The sequence below is a fragment of the Haliaeetus leucocephalus genome, unplaced genomic scaffold (assembly GCF_000737465.1).
Source record: "Haliaeetus leucocephalus isolate CR32 unplaced genomic scaffold, Haliaeetus_leucocephalus-4.0 Scaffold2, whole genome shotgun sequence".
NCBI lineage: Eukaryota > Metazoa > Chordata > Aves > Accipitriformes > Accipitridae > Haliaeetus > Haliaeetus leucocephalus.
Window position 1 is genome coordinate 16,663,544 of NW_010972438.1, and position 16,622 is coordinate 16,680,165.

At 43.5% G+C, this 16,622-nt stretch overlaps 1 protein-coding gene across 1 annotated transcript in view; it reads right to left on the minus strand.

The window, feature by feature from the left end:
• The window catches only part of LOC104835609 (Fanconi anemia group D2 protein), a 53,397-nt gene that overhangs the window by 197 nt on the left and 36,578 nt on the right, over window positions 1-16,622 (minus strand). Inside the window, exons 29-42 of the mRNA XM_010573694.1 lie at window positions 15,889-16,005; window positions 14,937-15,065; window positions 14,621-14,739; window positions 12,901-13,014; window positions 12,221-12,348; window positions 10,754-10,853; window positions 8,783-8,905; window positions 7,907-8,000; window positions 7,278-7,349; window positions 5,746-5,784; window positions 5,034-5,108; window positions 3,854-3,928; window positions 752-898; window positions 128-202 (exon numbers count right to left, since the gene is read on the minus strand). Coding sequence (XP_010571996.1) covers window positions 128-202; window positions 752-898; window positions 3,854-3,928; window positions 5,034-5,108; window positions 5,746-5,784; window positions 7,278-7,349; window positions 7,907-8,000; window positions 8,783-8,905; window positions 10,754-10,853; window positions 12,221-12,348; window positions 12,901-13,014; window positions 14,621-14,739; window positions 14,937-15,065; window positions 15,889-16,005 — 1,407 coding nt within the window. The remainder of the gene's footprint in view (window positions 1-127; window positions 203-751; window positions 899-3,853; window positions 3,929-5,033; window positions 5,109-5,745; window positions 5,785-7,277; window positions 7,350-7,906; window positions 8,001-8,782; window positions 8,906-10,753; window positions 10,854-12,220; window positions 12,349-12,900; window positions 13,015-14,620; window positions 14,740-14,936; window positions 15,066-15,888; window positions 16,006-16,622) is intronic.

The window sequence follows — 16,622 nt, forward strand, 5'->3', positions numbered from 1 at the left end:
CAGAGCCGAACCTGCCGCCCCCCGCCCCGCCCCGCCCCGCCCCGCTCCGCCCGCCGCCTTCGCGTTCTAGGCAGAGTTTGAGCCAAGTCGCTCAAGGCGGCGGGCAGCGTCCCCGGCGAAGAAGTACCTCAGCAAGGCTTTCTGCGGAGTCCTCCTCAGCGGAGTCCCTCTCTTCAGAGGCTTGAGACAGAATTTCTTCTCCCTAAGGTGAAGGCAAAAGACCTGTACTGAGCGTATGCGAGCCAGCCAAAGCCTGCTAGGATGGGCCGGAGGAAAGCAGCGTTTTGTTACCATCTTAAATAGAACGCTTTTGAGTGAAAAGCGGGTTTTGTTTCAACTGTCCTGCTTCTACAGTGAAAGATGAAGAAAACAGCCAGAATTGGCTTCTGTTAAAGCCACACACAAGAGTGTGTGAAGAGGTGTTCAAGTGACCCTTACCTCTTCCCTTCTTCGCGTGTAGTTCTTGCCACTGAGCAGAGGAGGGATCCCCCGTACCCATTCATGACAGACAATAAAAACGGACCACTTCAGTGTGAGAGCCTCGCTGCAAGGAAGCCCCCAGAGATCCAGGCCCTTAATCTTGAAATAAAACGCTTCGTTCTGCTGCGCTAGACGTGACTGTAATATGGTCACACGGAAGCTGACCTTTTAGCTCTACCCGCACACAAGGGCAGAGTTAAAGTTGTCTGGGCAAGATGAGCATTGTCCTTCCCAAGATTTTAATTACCCTAGGCAGAACAGTGATTCTCACCTGAAGATCGCGATTTTTAAGGATGCCCACCCAGAACGCCTCCTGGCAGTGGTTGAATGCCAGCATTGCCTTCACTCGGTATACAAATTGTTCCAGTGACTTCTTCAACAAAGGCACATGGTTGGTCAGTCCAATGTCTTGGTGAATCTAAATATGAAACAGTAAAACGTGACTATGATTCTTGCCTAAGTATTCTGGCTATTTAAAAAGCCATTGGTTATACAGGTGGGTGGGATGGGACATGATCCCCACAAAGCTCGCTCAGATTATGTCATTTCTTGCCCAAATTCTTTTATAGCTTTTGTTAAAAAATAAAACTCGGATAAGCATTTTGTCTAAGGCAGCAAAATGATCCCTTGCAACAATCCAAACAGCCATATCCACTCTGGGTAAAAATAGGAGCAGCCTCAGCTTTTTTCATGAACCAGAGAGAGGGGCTAGTGACTTCTCTACATAAATCAGATGAATTCTGCTGACCCTTAGGAAATTATTTTGACAATCTACTTTTCTTGTGCTCCATCATCTCAGCAACAGACTGGTGTCACTTGCTCTGTTCTCCAAGAACAACGCACAGCTCTTCACGCGCAGATCTCCACTGCTGCCATCTAGCTCATGGCAGCCACAGCTTGCTTGCACACAAATTGCTGCATTGCTGCTGGTGCTGGAGGTGCATGCAGCCGATAGCATTTGGGTAAGTCTGACTCACGTACAAGCTATTACTGGTGAAATAGCAGAGTTAACTATGGAGGTCAGCGATGGACAATCACACCGTTCCAGTCCAAAGCAAAAAGCAATGCTACAAGTGGCCAGACTCCAAAACTACCTACCTAGGAAGGGAGATAACTACTTGCTGATAGCCGCAAGCTACAAACTAACACTGGAGGGAGTTTCATGTCAGGATATTGCTGAATTCCGAAGCACGGAGAAGAAAGAGTGAGAAAGGTGTTGAATAAGCCACCGCAGTGACAATCTTTTCTTGCTCAGTGTCTGATGCAATTCCTTTACACTAGCTACATGGAATGTGTGTGCACTATAAACTCCAAAGCCAGGTTGTCCAGACCAAAGAAACACTGGTTTTTGGAGAACTAGGACAGGAGGGAACAGATGGAGCTGCTGTAAGCAAAAACCAGCTGAGGAGGGGCAGCTATGCCAGGTATTGTGTGAGATTTAGCTCTAGGTGAGCATCTCTTCCTGCTAGGCTTGGATCTGCAGAACAGAGTCGTTGCTAAACCAGAAAACCTGCCAAGAGCCATAAACAATTATTTTGTGCATAAGTATTTTCCTCTTTCATGAGGATACTTTGAAACCTTCTTGCATTAAGATGCTCTCATTAGCTATACTCTGAAATCAGATCAGCTTTGTTTCTTGGAAGGGTTCAGCATGCCTGGGAAGAGGGATACTGCTTTGCTTCAAGTTCCGCCAGCGGGGAATGGGTAACTGAATACCAACAGCAATCTGTTCTCTAGCGTGTGTAAGAGGCTGGACCTAGCAATCATCAGCACTAATCAGAACCAAATCAGGGAAAACCTCGCTAATGACATAATCAACAATCACAGTGCTCCCTGGGTCTTGGAACCTGCCCAACTGTCTGCATGCAGTTTGAAGACTCAACAAAGTACTATGGCATTTGCAAAAATCTGTCTCCAGAAACTGTCCTTATGTCCAGCATTAGATATGTAAACAGAAGAGAAGCCTGGTGTGAAAGAGTAAAAGACAAACACTTAGGAAATTACAGGCGAAGCTGATTGCTACTGTCTGCTGTGTGATGCTCTTTGAAGACACTCATATTGAGGGAGAGTAGCAAATCCTAGGTTAACACTGCATGGTACATCAGTGAGTATTTACTAGTCTTTTATGAAAGTAAAATATAGACTGGTTTAACAAATGTTGGTGTTAACGCCTCTTCAAACAGGTGTGGAGCATTCATTGCATACATTTATTTGCCTAGATTCAGCTGCTACCTTCTCATTCTTGCAAAAATGATTTGGCACAGAGACCTAATCAGATTGCAACAGATACAAGAGCAGTGGTAAAATACAAGCATTCGCTAATCGCAGTTATATGCTAACAGGGGCCATGGGACACAGCACTTGAAAATGCCAGTCAAGTGCAAAGACAAGACATCGCAAGCTGCCATGATGTTATCCTGTTTGCAAGGTGAATTGTGACTTTAAAGCAGCCCTAAGGATTTCACTTTCAAACACAAGGAGGACTTTTTAGCATCTCCAGGGTTTATGCCAACTTCCAATTCTCCCCTATGCTGATAGCTGCAATAGCATGTTCTGATCTCCAGATAGACTTTTATGCTCCTGATGCCAGCTCTGGACTAAATCAGGAGCAAATCTAGCTTGGACAGCCATGCTAATAGTGGCTTTCTCCCTTCAACTGCTTTGGCAAAGCTCCCTTCTTGGACACGTGTTCTTGAACCTCTTAGGAGTCTAACAGGAACAAAGCAGCACACATGAAGTTCTTTCTAACTGCCTTCTCCCATGTGATTCTCTCATGACAAGCATTGGCCTTCCACACTGTAAGCAGGGTGCTAATCCTCTCCTTCCTTGCTGCCCTAAGTCTCCTACAGAGACACTAGCAGACCAGTTGTGTGTTACCACCTTTCTCCCCTCCCTTTGCCCTCTTCCCTAGTATCAACGCAACAATGCCAAAAAGGCACCTCAAGACGATTTTGAGTAAGGTCCACCTCCTGTTGCTGATTGTTCTGTCTCGCAAGGCTGTTGATCTTTGTCAAAGCTTCTCTCCCACATTACCAGTCTGACATCTATACTTTATGCAAGGTCTCTAAGGTCTTAGCTTGTGTCTTCCGAAACACCCTCTTAGAGATGCCAACAACCAAAGATGTCAAGAACCTCTGTCCTAAAAAAAGAGTACGCTAACCTGATCTGACATCCAAGTCAGCCACTTCCAGATCAAATACTTCAACTTTTGGGCCATTAACCAAGGCTATTTCTTCTCCTCTCAGAGTTTTTGCTTGTACAGACAATGCTAGAAGCCTGCAAGTAGAACCTGCCTGTGCCCTGGAAAAGCAGTGGAAGGGCAATAAATCATTCTTAGGACAGGAGTTTGTGCTGCAATTAGAACTTATCTTACCTTGGAATGGCCACATATGTGATGAAGTTGTCTGGTACTCAGCTGCAAGGTTTTCAGCAAACTCTGCACATCATCCTGCAATAAATAAATAGACCAGCAAATCATTCTCAAAGGATTTTTCCATGAGGAAAACAAGAATAATGAAACAGTATTAGTCCTAGCAATCCTTTCAAAGGGTTATGGGACAGAGATATGATGCACGTATGCAGGAAACATCAGACGAACAGAATGAAGCCATAGGAGGAGGCTTGCACAGTGCATATAAGTAACTGGTAATAAAAGTATGACTACAGGTCATAAGGCCAAGCACTTTGACCTGAAACGGATTTTGAATCAGAGTTTGGAATGAATGCCTATCAGTGAAAGTGGGGCAATTAAAATCAAGACAACCTTGTCACATTTTGCCTTGAGTACAACCTTCTGAAGTAGGAGAACCAGAGGAAAAGTATAAAACATACTGCTAGATTGTGGTATTTGAAACACATCCAGCACAAACTCTGGATATCAGTCCTCTCTATTGAGCAAATTACATGGCACTTTCTATTGTCTGTTTAATAACCTCATTCCCTCAAAAACCCATGAGAATACATCTTACATTTGCAATAGAAAGGAGTTATCTATTAGAGGCAAGTTGTGAAGACTAAGCCAAAGAACGAGTCTCACTGGCAAAGCTGGACTGCCTTGCAACAAAGCAGAGGAAAGAAGTCAACTGTTCTTGCTTGTCACGTAGTGCACCAAGGTTGGCCTGTCCATCTACACTCATGCGCGTTGCCCTGCTCAAAGCTCCAAGAATTATTGCAAAGACACCGATGTCACTGTCCATCTGGACTGCAAGCCCTCACCAACCTGACTTGCTCACATGAGCTTCCTACTCTGTGAGTGACACCTTTGTGGTAATAACTTTTGAAGGAGGTGGAGGTTGAAAGGGCTTCCTTTGCTAACAGTGAAGCCATCCAACTAGAAGACTGATGGCAAGTCGGGAAACAGTGATCTGTTTGCTGAGAGAGCACTGGACGGGCAAGTAAACAGGGCAGAGCACAGCTAGAGACATCAGATGCGTTCGTCGTGAACTGTCACAAGTGTCATGCCAACATGTGACCAGAGACAGGAATCTCCTTCTAACAAGCATCAGTCATGCTTCCCAATTGGTTCCAGACAGTTCTGTCTCCAAAAGGCTTACCCTGTGCTTTTTAAAGCTGTAGTCCAGGAGAGGCATGGCAAGCTTCAGAAATGCTTCTACAAAGAGACGGCCGTACTACAAAAGAATGATAAATATATCAGAAGCATGTTTAAATGCCTTTTCAAAGAACCATCACAAAGTCAGATAAGCTAATGATACATTCTTTCAAGCTACCCTGGAGACTGTTCTTAGTAAAAGACTATATTCATGTGAAGGCTGTACTGGAATATACAGGATCAGTAAAAGGTCCCACTTTAATCACTGCAAAGAGAGGCTAGGAGGACAAAGTGTCATCATTGTACACACCCCTGGTTTTATTCACTAGCAAATTGGGAATAAAACTGAACTAAGCACAAAATGTTAGAATCACTATACTTATGTATGAGTCCTAGCCAGAAAAGGGGGGGTTGCAGAGGGACACATGATCTTTCTGGGCTCCAAGGGAGACCTGTCTGCTGTGATGTCTCCTCTCATTTGGAGTACCATGGGGAAAGGAGAAAGGGGAAAGGGTCTAAAGTCAGTAATGCCAACTGCAGTAAGTTAGCTGTGGTTGAGCCATACAATGAGGATTAGTGGAAGACAGTCAAAGGTTTAAGAAGCAGTATCTGCTTCTTCCAGTGAATTCAGTAACCACTCTACTCCACTGGAGGCAATGATTCAAGAAAGCTGGTATTGAAACTGCTCTCTTCAGTTATTTTGAATTCTTGCTTACCTTCAGGCAGATGCTGAGTACAGGCCTGCTGTCAAATACCTACTTGGGCAAGAGGAAAAAAAGAGAGCCAGATCGGTCCACAAGTCCAAAGGAAACTATGTAAGCACAGCAGCCAATTAAAAATAGCCCTTAATTACATAACTCCCCTTCATTAAAGTGTGAAACCTGTTCTAAGGCAACATCCATTCTCAAGTTTCAACAGGGAACACCACATAAGCATGTGAAATGTAGTGCCTGTCAGGTGGAAGTACTTGGCAGGATGGCTATTTGGTGATCTAAGGTGCACCTTTTGCAGATGGCACAAAATTATCTCAATGAGTCTGAAATTCTTAATACTTTGGGACCCAAGAGACCTAAGTCCAGCTGATGGGCAAGTAAATGCATAACGGACGAAGCAAAACTGAGATGTGCAAAATAATGTATTTTGGAGGAAACAGTGCCAGCTGGCAAAAGATACCAGGTGTCACTGCACAGGTCACACACAGCTGTGGTCCAACAGCAAACAAAGAAATGGAACAGATGGTCTCAGGTCTCTTGAAGGCTTTCTTCTGGTATACGTTTGTGTATATATTTTTGCCAGTGACCAATTCTATAACTAATTAGTGAACGTTTTAACTGGCATAGCACACAGATGTGAATGAGAGCTGTGAAGGTACCCTGGTGCTGCTATGGGTTGCAAAACAGAACTAGCTGGTCCAGCTCTACCCTTTGTGCTCTCAGAAGACATCTGGAGCACATGTAGGGCTCTAGTGAATGCTGCTGTATAGAAGAATTGAGCTCAATTCACCAGAGCTCATAAGCTGAACTTGAAAAAGCTGGACTTGCCAATCAGATACGATAAAGGCAAACAGTAATGACCAACCTAAGCAAGAAGAAAAGGGCAGCTGTACCTATCGCCTTCTGCCTAAAACATCATCACATGCAGTGACACTGAATGTACCAACTCCATCACCATAGGATGACATGAATTGTCAGCAGGATACTAAGGAAGATCGTATGTTACCATAAGAGCAAGTGAAGCTGAGAGCTATCAGATAAGCCCTGAATGCAGGTTATAGACAGGAATCCAAGTCTCCTGTTCAGAGTATTAGCCTGCCTTCAGCTGAGTACATCAGGAGAATGTTTCCTTCTGTCAGATGTTATTCCAGATCTACCTGAAGGGTTTCCTCCCATCTGCCTTTTCCACAGCTGGCAGTGGACTCTGTCAGACACAAAACACTGTACTAGACAACTGGGGTGTTTGTTCAGTCCTTTTTCTGTACTTCTTTACATCATTTTGTCTTTGTGCAGACTTATTATTTGTGTGAGATCCATGTTAATAAGATGAGCAGGCTGTAAGAATTAAGTAGTATTGAAGTGAAAGCTAAATGGAAACCCTTGCACACAGATTATAACTGGCTTTATTTACCACCTCCAGGTTGTTCCACTAGTCAGCCATACTTCATGTTTTTCTCTTAGCGCTCATGAACCTGAACACACTGGGCTTTGCTGGAAATCTGAAGGTAAAGCCAGAAAAACAACCAGAACCTCACCTTGACCAAGTTAACGAGTATATGGAAATTCCGCACAGCAATGTTCCACCTCAGCAGCTTCTCCAGTTGCACCTAATGGGATGCAAGGGACAATAACCCAAGATGGAGTATTTCCTCTCGCCTTTCTGGATGCTCTCTCAGCATTTGTGGTAGCCAAAGCATCGTTGTTGTTGAAGACAGAGGAACAAAGCTTCGCCACAGGCAGATTTATCACAGCAAAACCACTTTATGGCAATTCCAGCCTGCTCAGTGCCCACATGGCTTAAAATGCTAAGTATTAACACACTTCCTTGCTCTCAGAGCAGGTCCTGGTTGCAAAATAATTTTGTGGTCCCACACAGGTATGCAGACCAACTGCACAGCTTAGTATTTTGCTGATTACTACCTGTTTTCTGGTTATAGCTTCTGCTGGATTTAGTGGATTTTTGACATGGTACAAACCAGATAAAAAGGATGCTACTCATATGTTACCCTGTATATCTGTTTAGGCTGATGAATGAAGCTGTCTGACTGCATTTCCTAGACAAAATTCCGAAGTAGATTCCTTTCCAATTTATACATCTTTATTGTACTGTACAGTTTAACTTATGTCTTCTTCCCCTTAGAGTCCAGTGCATTTATTTTCCTACCTCACTTGAGTCTGATGGTTTCCCAGCTGGGATGCTTTTCACTGAACTCTCTAGCTGAGCCATCATTACTCTGAAGAAAACCGGGAATGTCTGCCTGTGGAGAAAGTGAGAGAAAAACTAAAAGCCAGCTCTGAGAATCTAGATAGGCTTCTTGTCCCCAGAATGATGTGGAAAACTTGAAGGTTACCCAGCTAGCCATCCTTCTCAATAGGAAATCACAGGAGATTGGCCCTAAGACTCATAAGCATGTCTAGCCCAGCCCCATCACCCAGATGGAGAATCCTGGGAACTCACTACTACTTCCCCAGTATGAACCACACATAGAAACCACCCACTTCTTTGTAGCTCTGGGCGATGCACAGCAAAAGGCTTGCAGCTGTCAGCATAAGATGATTTTGGTAGTTAACAAAGCGCAGGGACTTTGGCCACCCCTGCGTAAACTGTGCTTCCAAATTCCTGTGGTAGGAGCAGAAACACCCTGAGTGTGCTTTTGCACATTGCATACCAGCCCAGGATTGCCTACAGCCACCCCAGGCCTCTGAGGCTGACTTTTAGAGTGCTTTATACCACCACAGTAGCACAGAAAGAGGCAACATACCTGATGACAGACAGCAGTTCATTCTCCAATTAAAATGGCTCACCAATAATAAACTCAATGTTGTGTTAATGCACAAGGCCATTCCACCTTGACCTAAAGCTAACCCTGTACTAACCTGTTGTGCACTGCCAAAAGAATGTTTACAAAAACCCAGAGTAGGCCACAGTGGTACTAACATTAAACCATAATAGACCACAAAATAAGAAAATTAAATACTGAAAAGCAGAAATTGCCATTATGCATCTGATTAAATTCAAAGTCTCTATTGATATAATTACCTGCTTAGTGTAGGATAAGTAGAAGAACATCCATCTTTGGCAGAGTTGATCAGTTCAGGAACACCAACACTGGAGATTTCTTCTATAGCTTTCAAAATGTTATCTGTGTGCTCCAGGTAGACACTAAATCCAAAACCAGCTTAGTTCATCAGTAAATATTATGCAGAATAACACAGCAAGTTCTTGAACACTGCCCTACCTGCAACATGTGGCCTAAAACTGTCAAGCTTATTCTTATGCTAAAGGCAAACATGTAGGAAATCCAAAGCAATACTTAGAACTGTTACAGTAATGTCATTAAAAGCTACCATGATCTGAAACAAACCTGGATTTAATATTTCCTTATTCTTATATTTAGGAAGGACAGGCTGGGAAGAGGAGGAGAGGAGTTGCGCTTTATGTGAGAGAAGAGCTGGAATGCATGGAGCTCTGCCTGAGGATGGGTGATAAGCCGACTGAGAGCTTATGGGTAAGGATGAAAGAGCCAACCAATATGGGCGACATTGTAGTGGGTGTCTGCTATAGGGCCACCTGGATCAGGAAAAACAAGTAAATGAAGCCTTCTACAGATAGCTGGAAGTAGCCCCATGTTTGCAAGCCCTGATTCTCATTGGGGACTAAGCACCACGACACCTCCTGGGAGGACAACACAGCAGGGCATAAGCAATCCAGGAGGTTCCTGGACAGCATCAGTGACAACTTCCTGACACAAGCGACAGAAGAGCTGATGACAAGAGGTACTCTGCTGGACCCCACACTTAAAAACAAGGAAGGGCTCTTTGGGATTGGGAAGGTCAAAGGCAGCCTTGGCTGCAGTGACCATGACATGGTGGAGTTCAGGATCCTGAGAGGAGGGAGCATGACAAACAGCAAGATCACAACCCTGGACGTAAGGAGGGCATACTTTGGCCTCTTCGTGAATCTTCTTGCCATGGGGCAGGGGCCTAGAGGGAAGAAGTGTCCAAGAAAGCTGGTTGATATTCAAGGACCACCTCCTCCAAGCTCAAGAACCTCCATCATGAGGCTACTCTCAATTATCTTTGAATGATCACAGTGACTGGGAGAGGTGCCTGAGGGCTGGAAGAAGGGAAATGTCACTCCTGTCTTCAAGAAGAGCAGGAGGAAGGACCCAGGGAACTAGAGGCCAGTCAGCCACACTTTGGTCCCTGGGAAGGTGGTGGAACAACTATCCTGGAAACCATTTCCAGGCACATGAAGGACAAGGCGGCGACTGGGAGTAGTCAGCATGGATTCACCAAGGGAAAGTCATGTCTGACCAGCCTGGTAACCTTCAATGAAATGACTGCCTTGTAGATGAGGGGAGAGTGGTGGATATTGTCTACGTTGACTTTTAAGGCTTTCAACACTGTCTCCTGTAAGATTCTCATAGAGTAGCTGTTGAAGTATGGGCTGGAAGAGCAGACAGTGAGGTGGGCTGAAAACTGGCTGAACAGGTGAGCTCAGAGGGTTGTGTCCAGCATGGTCCCAGGCAGCCTGCTCTAGGTCAGCCTACTGGAGCAGGGGGATTGGAAAAAGGTGACCTACAGAGGTGCCTTCCAATCTCAACCATCTTGTGATTCTGTGACTGTATTTCACATAATACTCGGTCCTGCTCTCCTTGACTTTAGTGAAAGCTGATTTGCTTTCAGTTTAGTGAAAACAAAACCAGACACTTGGTCCAGATCCACACTTATATGTGTACATATGCACGCATACATGTATAGATGTGTTGATGTACACTGACAAGCTGTAGTCTAGCAAACATGAGGTCCAAACATGGTTCTATGGCCAATGGCTAACAGAATTCTTCCTGTGACTCACTGTCTTTCAGTGCTTTATAAACAGTATATAAACAGTGCCAAACTGTGTAAATGTGAGGGTTATGACTGAGAGAAGTCATTTCTCTGCAGCAACAGTAATTATTAGAAAAAGAGTGTCTTGGCATGCTTGAGACAATGGCTTGAGCCTTACCAGAGCAGAGTGTGCAGCGCACTGTTGAACTGGCTGCCCTTTTCTCGGTCTCCACCGGGCTTCACCCATGACTGGCAGAGGAACTGCTTTGCTAGTGAAGCTGTAAAAGGTAAGGGGTAACTTACTGAAGGAAGAATCCAAGACAATTTCCATCTTCCATATAAAGGCAGTGTGTCCAAATGGCCTTTTGAAAGATCACAATATCGCTACACCTCAATATGCCTGAACTGTGGTAAGTCAGAATGCATTTCCCCTAAAAAGCAGTAAGGCCACAAGGACATACATCATGATAACAAAATATATGCACATCCAGTGTGTTCCTGGTCTGGAATATCTGTTCACATCAGAACCGTGATCCATCTCTGACCAGTTCTCCCTGACAAACTTATGTTAAGCATTATTCGTTTGGTAGTTCCTACAGTGTACCAACTGTTTGTTTTTAATTAGGCCAATATACAACCCTTAGGGCATCCATTTTTAGAAATGGAATTCCAATAACAAGTGACTTGACTTTTTGGCCACAGTACTATAATAATAAATGTGAACAGGTAAGTTTGAAGTTTATAGATTTCTTAAATCAAAACTGCTAACAAACCTGCTTGTCTCTTGCAGAAATGTTAAAACCAGGAAATTATTACTTAAAATTGGTTATTCCCTGCCACACTCAGTGGGCATTTCTTCCAATGTGGGACTGTTTAAAATAGTAAAATAATCTCAAAGTAGGGAACTTATAATTCTGAGTGGCTAAGGGGATCCGAGAAGGACAGATTCTAGAGGTGTCTTAGTACGACAAGGTATGGCTGAGAGAGGTGACTGTGCCTGGAGTCTTTATTTCAGCATGTGACAAAGTGGAGACCAACTAGTTTTCTTGTATATTCGCTGCAAGCATGTCTATGCCTTATCTGCTTGAATGCTGTTCCTCTTACAGAATGGGTCCTAATCCCTGAGAATAGCTCTCTTAATTGAAAATGTTTGTTGCATGGGGTTAAGACATACAGGTTTTCCTCTCTCTGCTCTGAAGTAACAGCTGTATTTGCAGTTCATTTCCATAATTTTTGGAAATAAGCTGTCACAGACATCTGTACTTACACTAGGAAGCTACATCAGATTAAGTCTATGATCACTCCCATAATCAGTGATTAAACTGGTACCAAAATTGAACAGCAGGCTTGTTCTTAGAACTCTTAAAAGCTGTGAGACTGTGATTTTTAAAAATGCCAGCTAAGAGAGTTGGAGTCTGCCTTCCTGCATGTGACTGAGGCACAGCAAAACGAATACCTACAAGATTCCAATATATTTACTGCTGTTCCTTTCATTAACCGCTAGGACTGTTCAGCTAGTAAGATTACTAGGATACCAAAGGAAAATCTCTCCCTCAAAAGATGCACTCCAGAAATAGAACCCAAGATTTACAGGCAAAGGACAGCATGAAAACTAATCTGAGATTAGAGGTTCTTCACACATTACCCATTTTCTCTTTCTTCCAGCCAGCCATTGGTTTCTCAGCAATGGCGATCAGGAGCTGAGTGAGGATGAATGCACAGTGGAAACTGGGAACACTCTGCTGGAAATTCAGTAGGTATTGAAAACTCTCACTGGGGATGACAGGAAAGGGAAAAGGTAAAAACACTGTAGATAGGGTAATCTCCCAGAAACACATAAATAAAAAGGAAGTATTAGACCAGCTCAGATCCAAGGTCTTCCTAGCCCAGTATTTTGTCCCTGGCAGTGCCCTTCTGAAGAAGGGGTAGTCAACCACTAGTAGATAAAAATTCAGTCACCAAGAAACTTCTCTCAAGCCGCAGTCGCTCTAAGTCTTGCAACATCTTTATATACTGCTTTCACCTAGTGTTCCTGTAGGCATTGTAACTACCCAGAACAAATTAATTCCTTCTGTGAATTCTACTAATCTCCTAGTCTCAAACAGCATACAAATGAACGAGGCCCATAGACTAATGCTTATTTTATAATCCAGTAGGTCCTTTTCATTAGGTTTGACTGCACTGCCATTCAATTAAATACAAAGCTCTCTGAAGGTAGTGTTTTCTCTATGACAGCTCCCAAACACCCATTTACCCATAATGCCCATAAAACCCAGTGAAAACTACTTGAAATCCCTTTCAGAGCTTCGGAAATACTGATTCTACCTTATCAGCTCCTCAAGAAGAAGAAACTCGGTCTCTCCTGGCTTTAGCCTGTCTGCAAGCACCTGGAGAGCTGACCTTAGCAAGTCAGTATTTTCACGCTGAGAAAAACCATTCCTGAGGGGGACAAAAAAAAAAAAGTCCAGTTCATCATCAGACTAGAAGGAAGAGAAGTATCAGATGCAAAAGCATATCTGGGCATATTTTTGCAACAAGAAAAATAAAGAAGCTGGATATACAAGAATAACCCTGCAATATGAAAGTTATAAGGGGACACAAAAAAATGAAAACTGATCTTGACAGCAAACTTGGTTCATACACACTTTTTTCCCCCATCTTTTCCAGGGAATGGAAAACCTTGTGCACACACAATACTAACTTTTCAGTTAGACTGCAGACCTGGCTAGGAGGGGACAGGCCATCTCACATAAGTGGAGGTCCATATATACTAAAACAATGCTATGCAGACCTGAATAAAAGAGGATGCCTAATCACAGTTGTTGTGCAAGTGCAGTGATAGTGGCTGGTCACCTCTTGAACAACAGATAGGAGCCTAATAGAGATGAATACTGTAGAGATCTTCATTAATTCTTTGAACTACCAGTATCTGTGAAATCATTCAGTGAGAATATGCATTCTGAAAAGGCTCAAATGCATCCACGTTCTAGATCTATAGACTGAATACATGGACATGATAACTGTAATGCTCAAGTGCACCTTTAACACACAAGTCAATTAACAATCGGTAATGTAAGAGGGCTTGATCAAATGTACGTAAAAGGAGTTGTAATTTGGTTGTTGGACTTAAGTGGCTGAACAGCTAGCCCCAATATATGGCCACCTGACCCACAGCAGAACAGAATTATGTTACTCTTTATCCAAACTAAACAGCAAAGTGGATCTTGAGCTGCCTGTAGTTACAAAGTGGGTCAGGTTCTTTGGTTTACAAGATGGGTACACTCAGGAACAACCAACATGCATACTGGCTAATGAGAAAATGACCAATCCAGGAATAGTCAGGGATGGATCAGGGTCCCCAAGGCTCCAGTAGTGCCCAGCAGAAGCAGACCTCAGACCTCATACACTTTTTACACCATTATTACTGGTTTTTTAAGTACAAAGGTAAAACACTTTCCACACACAGATCTAAACTAGGGTTCAGAAAAAACTTCTATGATGCTATCTTGAATTATATTAACAGATGAAGAGGTCAAATCCAGGCTGCACATGCATTGTTGAGTTTGGCATTTACGAATCCAGTTCGAGTGCATCAGCAGCACAGTCTTTTTGTCAATGAAATACACATTCATCCTTTCCCATTGGCAAAAGAAATTCTTTCATTGCTCACAATTCAGGCAGTGACAATTTAGCAAAGGATGAGCGGACTTACTGGGTAAGAAATTCCAAGATCCCTAGGCAGAATGGGAGTTGCAAAACTAGGTGTGCCAGTATGCTACTTATGCTGGTCTTGATTCAAAAGCACATTGAATTCTAGCCAGTTCAGTGCTTCATCACCTACAGTCTTTGTTCAGCTCAGGATCAGGCAATGAAGCTTGACATAACTATAAAGTGCTTAAAAGTCCCCAACCACTGCAGTGTGTTGTTCTGCATGGCTGACAGGCCATTTTCTGGGTACAAACACTTTAAAGAAAAGGAACAAGAAGAGGAAGCAATAAATGGACTTTGCTCATTTAGGCAACTATACTTTTTTGTTTGAACTCACCAAGCAAATAGGGAGCGAAAAGTCAGTAACAGCTGGTGGTAACAAGAGGACATCAGCTGGTGCTCCTGGATGTTCATTCCCGGATCATCTTCCACACCCCGATTTTGCATAACAACTGCCTTTAATACAGAACAAATAATTCATTAAATGCTATTCCAAGGAAAAATAATGGCACAACAATCCATTTCTGTAAATTCCATGTTTAAAAAACCTGAAGAAAAACAAAGCCACTCTTTTTCCCACAAACAAAACCAAAAATACCTTTAGAGGTGACCAAACTTGACAGTCTTTTGAGTCAAAATTGCTGCCCACTGACCTGGAAGTAGTTATGCATGTTCTCCATGTGACTACACAGTGGCTTTAGTAGCTTGACTACACACATAGCAACTTCCTTGGGAGATCTCTGACACAGGTGGGAAAAGCCAATATCCTTGTAGCCTCTTTCCTGCAGAAAATCCAAAAGATTAAAGTCACTTCGTCAGCCTTACTTGAGAATAACTTCGCATCAAGTGCTACCTCTTAGACTGCTTCTGAGCAGTGCAATTCCTGATGTCATACGCTCTGTCAGGAAGGGTCACAGAATAAGAAAGCTGGCTTCTGCTGAACAACCAGCACCAACTCAGACAAGTGAATAACATTCAATGAAAAGAATAAAACTGCTGTGACATGTAGCTCTTTTACATTTTACTCAAACACAAAGACAGTCTCTGCACATGGGAATTAAGATACATAGAAAGACAAAGAGAAAGAACACTGAATATGATGGAGTCCATCAGGTTATAGTGAATTTCTCAGTTTAATGCAATGGGCCACACCTGTTTACTTTCCTCCTGAAAGCATCAGCCAGGAATGCAAGGAGTCACTGCACTCAGGGTGTTCTTCTAAAGACTACAGAAGCAGCTTCTGTTGGATCCAGCAGCTATCTGGCCTGCCTAACCTGAACTGCTGCTTGAACAGCAGAGCCAGTCTCCACGGGGAGGGCTAGGAAAAGGGTCACTTGAGTTTTGAGGCTACAAGGCCTCAATTATACAACCTTTCCTGAGACATGCAGAGAACCAGATGCTGCAAGCACTTCAGCAAGGGAAGTGGTACAGCAGTCTCTTTTGAAAGAGCAAGTGCTGCTCTGACACACAGTTGGGCATCAGACTTCCATTTAACTGCTAGGTGAAAATAATTCTGAAGAACATTTCTCTTGGGAAAGGCCTGGAGGCCACTGATGTGCTTTGCCTCAGCCCAGGTCTAGACCCACCAGCTGCTGCTATACTTACCTTTGGAAAGGGCACTCTCCTTGTGGAGCCTGGGGTCAGCACATGTTCCAGCTTCCAGCACAGGTCATCCAGAAGGAAGCAAAGTTCAGCAGGCCCCAGCTGCACAACTTCACGAGCCTGCAGTTACAAGAAAAATCAATCCCAGGACCCAGCATGTAACTGTAGTGCCTTGAAGCTCAAGTTCACCTCCTCCATTTCCAGTTATGACTCCTGGCTTAGTTAACCTCAGCTAGGGACCTATTTGGTAGATGCTAGAGTTTTATGTCTCCCCACTGGCAGGTATGGGGCATTGGTTCTGGTTACTCAAAGCATGAACAAACCTGGTGTTCTGAACATACCTAAGGCAATGTCAGTAACACTTAACTACTGAGAGAAAACTGATTTACATACATTGACATTGAAAATAAGCTCCTAAGGATAAAAAGAGGTTTAAGCCCAAAAAGACACAAAATTCACCAACTGAGTAATAGTCAAGAAGTAATTTGAAATAACACCATATAGCCCAAGAGACTTGTCAAACAGTCTTCCAGTTAGTCTGTGACCTGCATGTACAGAGACAGCTGTCCTTGGAGCAGGCCAAGCTGTACTCTAGCCTGCCATGGCCTTTTCACATTTTACTTATCTTACTGTAGCCTAACAAAATTACACTCCAGATGGACTCAGCCTGCCTACAAAGAGGGTAAAAAAATTAAGCACTTCTGCTTTCCACATCCATAGCAATGCAGTTTTGTGAA